This window comes from Macaca thibetana, chromosome 7 (assembly GCF_024542745.1).
Source record: "Macaca thibetana thibetana isolate TM-01 chromosome 7, ASM2454274v1, whole genome shotgun sequence".
In the NCBI taxonomy this organism is placed as follows: Eukaryota; Metazoa; Chordata; class Mammalia; order Primates; family Cercopithecidae; genus Macaca; species Macaca thibetana.
Window position 1 is genome coordinate 18,874,184 of NC_065584.1, and position 12,646 is coordinate 18,886,829.

General features: G+C 34.3%; 1 protein-coding gene across 13 annotated transcripts in view; it reads left to right on the plus strand.

Annotated features, from left to right (window-relative positions):
• EML5 (EMAP like 5) overlaps positions 1–12,646 on the plus strand; it is a 189,301-nt gene that overhangs the window by 39,220 nt on the left and 137,435 nt on the right. For all 13 annotated transcript variants that reach the window (XR_007727537.1, XM_050798515.1, XM_050798514.1 and 10 more), the window contains exons 3-4: positions 7,544–7,642; positions 9,739–9,807. Coding sequence is in view for 12 of the 13 variants with exons in the window: in XM_050798515.1 (XP_050654472.1) it covers positions 7,544–7,642; positions 9,739–9,807 (168 nt within the window). In the remaining variant the exon portion in view is untranslated. The remainder of the gene's footprint in view (positions 1–7,543; positions 7,643–9,738; positions 9,808–12,646) is intronic.

Below are 12,646 nucleotides of genomic sequence, written 5' to 3' on the forward strand. Positions count from 1 at the left end.
ATAATGGAACAATTCCTATGAGTTATTTTTTATACAAAATCAAAGTTCACAACAAAGGATATAATTATCACTCAACTGACTAATCAGTTTCTAAATTATCATCTACTTCTAGTCAATGATTTAAAAAAGTTAAGCAAGCCAAGGGCTTTTTTGTGGTACTTTTATGGAAGTCGTTATACCTAAAAATAGTTTCAAAGTTATCAGTAAAAAGTTGGATCTTGCAGGTTGTTCATTTATAATCTTTAAAAGTTTTATGTTATAATTAGACTTTAAAATCATTTTAAATTTTAGAACAATTTTAGTTACCTGCTTTTTAATTCATTAATTTTATAGATCTCAATTTTATAGAAACAAATTACAGTGTGTTCTATCCCCTTGAACATGATAACCAGTAGATGTTTTTCTATATTACTCTGAGGAATAGCTTCTTTGAGTAGCATAGGTTAATATGATTTTCTGGTAATGAGATGAGAGAGTTCCCTTGACCCCTTCATAGGACTTGTAATGGGTGTGGCTCATTTACTTGGCTGCGCAGCTCAAACCCCTTGCAGGAGTGGGGCACGCAGGTGAGAGGTTGCAGGAGAGCCGGGGCGAGTGCCTTTGGGTGCTGGCTTGCCTGTGGCAGCATCTAGGGGTTACCCACAACCTCTGGAGCCCCAGAGAGTGTGTGTTACAAACAATACTCTTTAACACTGGTAGCTTAAGTGTTAAACAGCTCAGTGAAGAGTCAGTGTGACAGCCTTTTTGGGTTCTTGCACCCAGTGCATCCTGAATTCTTGTCCAGCGTCCAGGAAGAACCAAGTCACAAGAACAGATTAAAGGGTGGTGTATATGGAGGATTTTATTGAGCAATGGAAGTGGCTCTCAGCAGGATGGGGAGCTGGAAAGGGGATGGAGTGGGAAGATAATCTTCGCCTGACCATCCCCGGCCAAACTCCTCTTGATGTGCAGACACTTCACTTCTCTCCTTCTCTGCAGTGCTGTTTTGCCCCTCTGCCAGTGGAGTTTGGGGTTTTTATGGGTACAGGGTTGGGGTTGTGGTGGGCCAGAGTGATTTTGGCAAAGGCAACATTTGGGCAAGAAAACAGGAATGCATGTTCTTATTTAGGGCCAGGGGTCCAGGCTTGAGGGTGGAACCCTTGCCAGGGACCCCACCCTCTTCTGCCCAGTATTTCCCTGCCTCCTGTTCATATTAGTAAGATATGACTTTCTGGTAATGGATCTATAAAGACTTAATTGTAATCTCTTATTTGGAAAAAAAAAATGTGCTTCTAGGTTTATATCACCATATAGCAGTGTTTGGCAATTGCACAAACTTAATTCATGTCCCATTTTTGCTATAATTTTTCAAGTCTTAATATACTGTTGGAATTTCATTTTCTTTTTTAGAGGAAATAATAATACTTATCTATTTCATAGGAGCATAAAATGTTATAAAACAAACCTACAAAGTTATTTTTAAAAATCACTTAAGGTGTTATGAAATTCAAGCCATTTTAATTATAAGTGTCTATAACATTAAATATAGATATTTTCTTCTTAGCTTTAAATTTACCCTTTCTAAATGTAATATATTGCATTGCTGAGGAATTTCTTTTATATATCCAAGGAGAAATCATGCCCATAGCTTTTACTAGTTGAAAGTGTTTAATTTCACTTATTTTGAGCAACTTATAAGAAAAGTCTTGGGTACGTGTATTTCATTATCACAGATCTTCATGAGAACATATTACTTAAAATTTTAAGTTCATGAAAACATAATAGCTAAAGGTGTTGAGCATATACTAAGTGCCAGGCATTATGCTAAGCCTGCATTATCTCATTTAATCCTTCCAACAACCCTATGGAATAGATGCTATTATTATCTCTTTCTTATTTAAAAATTTAGTGTGCTAGAATTTTTTATGGATACTTCCAATTCACTTAATGGACACAAGTAAGATTTTGTCTGGGAATAGGATCAGGGAGGAATTTGGGAAGATGGATAGAGTCTTCTTTATCTGGTTTTCTTTCTCCCTGACTATTACTTCTTATCTTTAAAGGAGTCTTTCCTTGTCTGCTTCTTAAATATCAGTGTTCTTCAGGAGTCCGTAGCCTTTTCTTTTCACTTTACTTATATTCTCTGGGTGAGTATATAGGCCCATGACTTTAACTTCCATATCAGCTAACAGTGGCTCTAGCTTCTCAACTCTAAATATCACTCCTGAATGTTCTGTAGATATTCCATTTTATACATTTAAAACTGAATGCTCTCTTTATTCAAACTCTATCAAAAAAACAAACAAACAAACAAAAAACCCAAAAACCTCTTCCTCTTGGCTTCTGCCCTACCTCTCCAGCCTTGTCCCTTGCTGCTTTCCAGTTGGCACTCCTTCCCTCCCCTGGATTGGATTACTGGCACTCTCTTGAAAGCACCATAATCTCTTTAATCTTGAGGTCCTTTGTTCTGAAATGTACTTTCTATTACTTTTCTACAGACTGTCTCTGACTCTCTTTTCCAAGATATGGATTAAGCATTACTTTTGCTTGAAAACTTTCTTTATTCTCTTTCTCATCTACCAAGTTGGGGTTAAAATAAAAGAAATGATAAAGTAAAAAATGTTAGAAAGCTTGAAGAGGAGGTAATATTTGCTTTGTCATTTCTACCTCGTCCTGTCTGTTGTTGCATAACCTATGCATAGGGATATTGGTTTGAGCCATGATATGTTTATCAAGGCTACAGAGAAAGTGCTCTCAAGTCTAGTTTGTTATTGTCTGTACAGAACTAGATGTATTGACACTGTGTTTGGATACATGGAATTTTAAAGTTTTTGGCCAATTGTGGTTTGCTGTGTGTATTTGATGAGCTATGCCAGACAGAGGAAACATCAGTAGAAAGAACAGCAGTGCCCCTCCGGCTATTCCTCACTTGATGTACTTGTCTTGTGAAATTTTAACCTCTACACAGTATTCTGATAGCAAGAGGTAGATATCTTTGTTCTAGCTAGATTTTTTGCTGATGCCCTTTGGTTCCCAAATAGTAAATACTCTCAGGAGGTACAAATCATCTCCTCTTGTTCTCTGGGCTTTCTGCTAGCTTGATTTGATGGAGAGTCATAACCAACTGTATTCTGTGTCTTTTTATATAAATTATTCATCCTACCAATTTTGAAGTTTAAATAGTAGAAACTTTCTTTTCAGAAACTGTAACTGGATATTAGATGACCTTCCTCATTTGGACAGTTAGAGGGTGTAGGTTCTTAAAGCTAATTAAGGTTATGGTAAACTAATAGTAATAATAATAATATTACACAAACATTTATATAACATTAGCCATATACCAGGCACTGTAACTCCTTTAAGCAGTATATATGTTAATATTCATAGTAACCCCTGTGAGGTATTTTTATTTGTTCCCATTTAACTATGGTTATAGTAAACTAATAGCAATAATAATAATGATATGAAGCAAACATTTACATAACATTAACCATATATGAGGCCCTCTAATTCCTTTAAATAGTGTATATGTTAATTCTCATAGTGACCCCTGTGACGTACTTTTATATCCCCATTTAATAGGCGAGGAAAGTAAGGTACAGGGAGGCTAAATAATTGTCCAAAGTCACCCCTGCTAGTAAGAGATGATGTTCAAACCTAGGCAATCTGCTACTAGAATCTGTGCTCCAAACCACCGTTTGATAAACTTTCTATAATAAGTGAAATAGTAAATATTTTAAGCTTTGTGGGCCATTTGGTCTTTGCTATAACTACTCAGCTCTGCCCTATAGTGTGAAAGCAGTTATAGACAATGAATGAAAGAATGAATGTGGCTATATTCCAGTAAAACTTTATTTACAAAAACAGGTACAGACAAGATTTGGCTTGAGAGATGTACTTTGCTGACCCCTGCTCTAAACCAGTACTTTTCACACAATGTGTTGTGGGTTTTTCCTCACATTTTTCTTGTTATTTCTTCTTTGACCTTTCAGTTACTTAGAAGTATGTTGTTAATTTCCAAATATTTGGGAGATTTTCTGGATAACATTCTGTTACTCTAATTCTGTTTTTGTCAGAGAACATACTCTGTATTTTAATTTTTAAAAATTTATTGACACTTTGTAATCCAAATTTTCGTGATCTTCATGATGTTTCATGTATATTTGGAAAGAATATGAAAAAGTATATTCTGCTGTTTCCTTTCTTCTGTTTATGGTGCTATTGTCATTTATTTTATTAATACTTCTACATATTTTGAAAACCACATAATAACTGTTATTTTGCCTTAGATAGTTGTTAAAATTTTTTTAAGAGAAAAATCTTATGTATTTACTACTTGGACACTCTCATATGTGTAAATCGTTTCTATTTGGTATCATTTTACTTCATTATCATATCTTGTAGTGCAGGTTTACTGATGATTCATTTTCTCAGCTTTTGTTTGCTTGGAAAAGACTTTGTTTTGATTCCATTTTCAAAGGATATTTTTGCTTAGTATACAATTCTATGCTGATTTTTTTTCTGCCTCAGCACTTTAAACTGTTTGTCCATTGTCTTCTAACTTGCATCACTTTGGATGAGCAGTCTAGGATAATTTTTAAATCTTTGTTCATCCATACAGCAGTTGTCCTTTTTTGTCTGGCTGCTGTTTAGAATTTGCCCTTTAGTGATGGCTTCAGCAATTTGTTTGCCATGTGTCTTGTGTGTTTTTTCTGTGTGAATGATTATCCTGCTTGGGATTTGTTGAACATCTTATATTTGTGGATTTATGGTTTCATCAGATTTAGGAAACTTTCTACTATTATTTCTTCAGTTTTTTTGTTTTCTTTTCCTCTGTCGTTTCTCTCCTTCTGGAGCCATAATTGCCTGTATGTTAGACCACTTGATATTTTCCTGCAGGTCATTGAAGCTCTGTCAATTCTTTTTTTCTTTTTCTTTCTGTACTTTATTTTGGATGGGTTCTATTGCTATGTCTTCAAGTTTATTTATCTTTTCATCATTGTCTAAGCTGCTGTTAATCCTTTGGAGTAAATTTTCATTTTAGATAATGTAACAGTTTTCTATGTTGTTCTTTTATATCTTTTCTTTTTTTATTCTTGGTATGTTTAAGATAATTCTTGAGTGTCTTGAAAATGTTAATTTTAACAGCAAATGTCTCCTAACCTTAATTATCTCTGGGTTTCCTGAGCCTATTTCTATTGATTTTCCCCAGGTTATGAGTCACATTTTTCTGTTTCTTCACATATCAGTAATTTTATTATATCCTTTTAAAGTATATGGACACTGTTCTGGCAAATAGTCAAGTTCCTCATGAATCAGTTTCATCTTTGTGAAAAGCTTGCTTTCAAACTTTTATGAGGCAGTACTAGAATAGCTTTTGCTCTAGAATTACTGGTATAACTTCACTATTAAGGTATGACACTCCCCTCCTGACCTCAGGATTCCTGATGACTGCCCAGCGAGTTCAAAGAGATATCTTCATTCTGGTTATTGAGAATTTGAGTGATTCTGGACCGTTTGTGATCTCTGAGAATTTTTTGCTTTTAGCTCTCTAGTAATTGTTCTTTTTCTAGAATTTCTTCTTTGCATGACCTCATAGAGTTCATCCTATGCATGCAGAGATTAATATTCTCAAATCTTACTATAGATAGTTTTACTGGAGCTGTTTTCCTGCTCTGCAAATTCTAGCCATCTTGTCCTCTCTGAACTCTAGGCTCTGTTTGTCCAAATTAGTAAGTCTACTGGGCTCTATTTGGATTCCACTTTTCTGTGCCATAGTCTGGAAATTGCCTCCTAGATGGAAGCTGGGGTGATTATAGGACTTCACTTATTTGTTTTTCCCTCTTTCAGGGTTCACAGTGCTTTACTTCCTGTTGCAAATGTCTCAAAACATTTGTTTCATGTATTCTGTACAGTTTCTAGCTGTTTATGGCAGGGGCGGGTGAGGGAGGGTAAGTTCAGACTTTGATACGCCTTCATGGCTAGAAGTCCATCTTTTATGTTTTTAAACCTCTCTCATACTTTCCAATCTCACTATCCACTTCTCTTTTGAACTTTGTCTTTTCATCTCCTGCTAATCTTGTATTTAACTCTTCCATTGAATTTTTAACTTACTTTATTTTTTGTTTCCGGAAGTTCCGTGTGCTTCTTCAAGTCTCCTTGGATACTTTTTATAGTCTCATATTTTTTGCTCATATACAGATATTTTGAATCCTTAATTTTATTTACTCACATTAAGCTTATTTTATGTTATTTATCTAATAATTCCATATCTGATGTTTTTTGCAAGGTCGACTTTGCTGTTTGTTGTGACTTGCCCATTCTCACTCATGGATTCTTATTTTGTTGTGTCTGTGTGTGTGGTTGGGGTGGTTTGTTTATTTTTTTAGCTGCTGCTGCTTCTTATTTTTTGAGACAGAGTCTCGCTCTGTCTCCCAGGCTAGAGTGCGGTAGAGCGACCTCAGTTCACTGCAACCTCCACCTCCTGGGTTGAAGTGATTCCTCTGCCTCAGCCTCCTGAGTAGATGGAATTATAGGCGTGTGTCACCACGCCTGGCTAATTTTTGTAATTTTAGTAGAGACAGAGTTTCAACTTGTTGCCCAGGCTGGTCTCAATCTCCTGGCCTCAAGCAGTCCGCCTGCCTCGGCCTTCCAAAGTGCTGGGATTATAGTGTGAGCCACTGTACCTGGCCTTTTTTTTTTTTTTTTTTTTTTTTTTTTTGTAGCTTATTTTTATTGAATTGCTACCTGTAGGAATTCTTTGAGGGGTGGATCGAAGTTGCGGTACTTCATTTAGGATTTATATTTGCTTGGGCCACGTTGTTGAAGTTGCTTGAAGACACAACCAACCCTGAAGACTAGTTTGAATTAAATTTCCTAGTTGAAGGATTCATGTTTAATGTGAATTTAGGCCAGCAACCATGAGAAGGCTGCTTGTGGTTACAAATGTTCAGGGAGGTGTTTCTCCCTCTTCATGAGTTGCCTCCCCTTCTTTAGGAAGGGGTTATTTGTTGTTTCTGAGAGGTTTACTGGGTTAATCAGAGGCGATCTGCAATTCAAATCCCCACCTTAGGTAGGCCCTCGACTTTGTCTCCTATTCTTCCTCAGGCCACAGCACAGAAATCAGGGGTACGAGAATTCACCCGATGCCTTTAGAGTCCAGTAGGTGTAGGTATTTTCTCACCCTCCGGGTTTCCCACTGGAAATCACTTTGGTTTTGTTCTTAGATTTCTTAATTCTTCGACAGCTCAGCAGTCCATTTAAAAAGATGATTTTACATTTTATCTAGTATTTTTAGTTTTTGGTAGGAGGTATATTTAGGATATTTTGTCAATCCTACTGTTAGAAATGGAAGTCTCTGTTCTGTTTCATAATGTGAAGATCTATACATAAGTGGAAACACTAACAGGGTGAAATACATTCAGCCTTTATGAGGTAAATATAGATGTGTATGTTTTGTGCTTATAAAAACCCATGAGTATAATTTATTGGCTATTTATAATTTGGTTTCTCTTTGATTTGTTTGCCTTTTTATTCCTTCCTGGACTTTGTGGACATAATTCAGCGCTTGGTTTCAGTTGGACTGGATTCAAAGAATGCAGTTTGTGTTTGGGACTGGAAAAGGGGAAAAATGTTGTCTATGGCTCCTGGTCATACAGATAGAGTAAGTATTCTCTTTTGAGATTTCTAACGAGTACTGGAAGGGAAATACCAGAGGAGACTTCAGGGGATTTTATTCTTCTGGATTTTGTTATTGCCAGATTGATCGTATGTAATTAAAATTTTGCAACTGGTAAATAATTGTACAGATGGAAAAACTCTTAAAGTCTTAGAGTACATGTGTATTGTAGGACTTGGAAACATCATTTGATATGTATAGCATTGGCATAACACTTTTTTTCTTGTTTTTATTATACTTTAAGTTCTGGAGTACATGTGCAGAATGTGCAGGTTTGTTACATAGGTATACACGTGCCATGGAGGTTTGCTGTACTCATCAACCCATCATCTACATTAGGCATGAGACTTTTAACCCGGTGTTTGCTTCAGTAAAAACAATGTATTTCTTTCCATTTTTTAAAACAGTTTTATTGAAATATAGTTGATATACATAGGGATTCACATATTTAATGTGTGAAGTTTGATGGGTTTGACATATGGAGACACCCATTATTCAAATCTCAATTTAAAAATTGAATGGTTTGAGCCTAGGGTCTGTTTAGTTTGGTTTACCACTAATTTGTTACATATGTATTATAGTTAAGGTGAAAAATGATGTTGCTTGTATGGTTTTAAAATTGCGTATTACTATTACATTTTTTAGAGACCTAACATTTTTAACTGACAACTTGTTAGAATATATATTCCTCATTCCAAGTTGTATATAAACAATACATCATAGCCAGCTTTTAATGAAATGTTATACTATTTTTATGGATGTAGATCAAAAAAGTTATAAACTTCTAAAAGTATCTAATTTGTGTGTATGTATGTGTAGTAAAATCCTAACCTGAACCAGCACAGAGGTATGGCCAATGATTCTGTTTGGTGGGAATTTATGACTCTAAAAGTTGGGTAGAAAATTTTGTGTATATTCGCATTTTGGAGAATACATTTGATTTTTAGTAGCTGCTCAGAGAGGCCTGTTACACACACACACATACACACACACACACACAAACACACAATTTAATCCATTATTAAAATGTTGGATATATTTTATTAGACAGCTGGCATGTTCTTACCTGTTTAGATCAAAGCATTTTGCACATGACTATTGGGAATTTAATAAATAGACCCATTATTATAAAATATGACATTGTCAGTGGAGTTTTTGAAAGTATTATTGTGGTTGAATATTTCAAAGTTGCATTGATATGTTTTTCATTTAATCTATATTATGGTGAGTTGTTAAATATTAACTTAAATATGTATTATTTCTTCATTATCACTAAAGAGCATCACTTTTGTAAATTTTTAGAGTATACCAAAATGTAAAGTGTACATTTTAGTATACCAAAAATGTAAACCTTTTAGAGGTAGGTTGATAAGGTGTCAAAGAAACATGAAGACTACCAGAAAGCAGAATAAATGAATTATTTTTTAAATGTTAGTTTTTCTTTCATCATTTGTTTAATTATGTTTCTAATTCGTATTTTATTTCACCTGGGTTTTTGCTTGTTTGCTTTTGTAACAAAATGTTTTGCATGTGTTTAGAATTTATGAAATTTTAGAAAATAATGAAGCCTGGAGACTCCCCAAAATTTAAGTATAAGTTAACTTGGACCTTGAAACACTGAAAAAAATTACTGTAAAATCGGTGTTTGGATTCTTTATGTAAATAGTTCTGAGTGATAGAAAGCTATAAAGATGTTTCTTTCTTCTAGGCTGTATGAGTGTCATGTTCCATTCTGAATCTCTCTGTAGAAATTATGCAAGCACCTCCCTTCATGCCCTAATTCTGTTGAACCATTCTTGTTATTTATGCACCAATCTTTTTAAAAAATTAAACATAAATGGAGGTGTTCAGTTTTACTCCAGTAGTGTTTGAAGTTCATAGAAACTAAGAAATACTTTTTATTTCTTACAGTTTCAAATTTGCTTTATTTCTCATAAGATTTTAAAGTGTGGGATTCTGATTATTATTTATTGAGTAATTTTATTTTATGATTAGGAGTTTGGGCCATTTGGTCTTTTGGACAGGATTTTTAAATGATTCTGGAAATAAGTATTTTAATCATGAATCTGATTTGTTTACAGATATTTGATATTTCTTGGGATTTGTACCAGCCAAATAAACTTGTCAGCTGTGGTGTAAAACATATCAAGGTACTAGAAGGGTCTTGTTTTATAATAGTCACGTTTAGTTCTCTGCTGCTAAGTATATATCTCACTGTTAACAATTTAGACTACTTTCAGAATTTTGATAATACTTACTTTTAAAATGGCAATGTTTTTATTGTTCTTATGTTCAATCAAACAAATATGTATATTATTTGCTTTGAATTATTGTAAGCGATATAGGTATGAATAGGAAATTAATAAGCCACATTCCATAAAGAAATTTGTTATCCAGTGAGGCAGGATTTACTGTGTCCATCCTGTTTCTTCATGTTTCACTTACAAAGTAAAATGTTGAGAATAGGAAACAAATGAAGAGTTTTTCATTTACTTGGATAGAATGGTGTGGGAGAAGCAACATGAGTAGACCTGGCTTTGCCATTTATTAGCTGTTTAACCTAGTATGAGTTATTTAACCTCTTTGAGCTTTTTTTTTTTCTTCACATTTTAAAACTGTGACTGCTGTTACCATCCTCAAAGAATTGAAGATTAAATAAGGCGGCAGTATATATTCAAGTGCTTGTCATAGTGCCTAACACATGGTCTGCATTCTGAAAGTGTTGCTTTTCCTTTTTCTATGTTCGCTCCCTGATTTGACCTCAGCCTTTACATTTTTTTTTTATTTGACAAATAATAGTACACATTCATGGGTACACAGTGATGTTTTGATACATAAAAATGTATGGTGATCAGATTAGGGTAATTAGCTATCATCCCAAACATTTGCTATTTCTTTGTTTTAGGACCATTCAATATCCTCCTTCTAGCTATTTGAAACTGTCTATTCGTATTACCTATAGTTATTCTACAGTGGTATAGAGTAGTAGAACTTATTCCTCCTATCTAGTTATAATTTTGTATCCTTTAACAAATCTCTCCTTGTCCCTCTCTTAGCCTTGATAGCCACTATTTACTTTGCTTATGAAAGCTCTGGGTTTTGTTTTATAATTACAGCTCAGATTTTGAAGCCTGTAAAGTCAGTGGTGATATTCTTTATTATGTTTATACTTACTTTTAAATCGTTGGAACAAATTGGAAATAACTTGCTTTACTTCCACTGTCTGTTGTAACAGTTCCTGATAACAGTTAATTCCTAGTGAATTAAGGTTCTGTGTTCACATTCTTTATTTCAATATGCTTAACTCCATCCACATTTTCTCCAGTGCATCTTTCACTGCTGCTGCAATTCTGGATTTGTTATTCTGTTATTGATTTGATTGATGGACAGTAGTAAATATTTATTTTTGACAAATATTTAATACCAAAAAGGCTGTATGCTGGGCTTTAAGGCACATGATATAAGCACTGTGAAAGTAGAGATTTTTGTCTTGTTCATCTTTGATGGACAGTATGTTTGATATGATACTTGATATATATTAAGTGCTTAATAAGTGATTGGCAAATTAATTATGAATAAAGAGATCTTACTATTTTATATTATAAGTAAAGCTAAAGGCTCCATTTTCAGGTTTTTATAAAAAGCTCATTTTCTCAAACTAAATAAACTATATACTGAGTTACATTTCTTTTCCTTTGCTAGAAGAAATGAATAGTAACATAGTTCTCTTTGCAGGCAATACGTGTGAGGAAATTAATTCCCAGAGATGATCTAGAACTTCACTGTCCAACCATACGTAGCTATTTAAACATAAATTAGTTAAATGAAATTTAAAATTCATTTCCTCAGTCACCCTGGCAGTACATTTCATATGCTTATGTATCTAGTGGTTACTGTATTGGAAAGCGTGTGTGTGTGTGTGTGTGTGTGTGTGTGTGTGTGTGTGTGTGTGTGTGTAAGATTTTCATCATCACTGAAAGTTCTATTGGACAATATTGATTTGGAGTCTAGAACAATGGTTCTTAACCCTTGCTGAGCATCAAAATCATTTGGATACCTGGGCTTCATGCTTCAGAGATTCTGTCCCAGTTCGTCTCAAGTGGGAGTCCAGGCATCCCATTTTATAATTTCCCTAGGTGATTCTAATGTGAAGCTAACACTGGGAATCACTGATCTAGAAGAAAATAATGGATTCAAATTAGGACATGCTGAAAGAAAGAGAACAAGCCACTTATATACACAGAAATTGTGGAGATTTTAAGTTTAAAAAGTATAAAGTTTCATTAATTAAAGTACTTATTAGATCTTTGAATAGATAATGATCATAATTTTTAGTTATTTGAGGCTTCAAATTTTAAAATAAGAATGTATGATAATAAATTATGTTATTTTAAATGTTAATTACTTATTACAAAGTTGAATTTATTCTTTGGGCCTAATTTCTTCATGCAGAACTATTTAATGTATATATCTCTGTCCTGTCCCATTTTTTTGGTTTATTTTTTAGAGATGGGATCCTACCATGTGGCCCATGCTGGAGTGCAGTAGCTATTCACAGGCGTGATTTATAGCTCACTGTAGCCTCAAACTCCTGGCCTCAAATAATCCTCCCACCGCAGCCTCCCAAGTTGCTGAGACTACAGGCATTTGCCACTGCGCCCGCTTCCCCCCAACTCCTTTTTCTTTAAATTTCTCTCCTTGAACTATAAAATTTACCTAAATCCACCTAATAGAACAAAACCCCTGGTAATGAAGATTCATGTTTAACTTCTTATTTTCTCCCAAGAATGAACAAATCATTACCCATGGACATCTATCTTATTTTTTTAAGCTTTACAAGCAAAGCAATTGGTCAGCTTTGAAAATATCAAATATTACAGCTACAATAAGCTGTAGCATACTCCTTTTTTCCTATCTTTAATGTTTCTATCAGAGAGAGAACATTAGATTTGGTCCTTTTTCTTCTTAGTCTATGATGACTTATCTTCA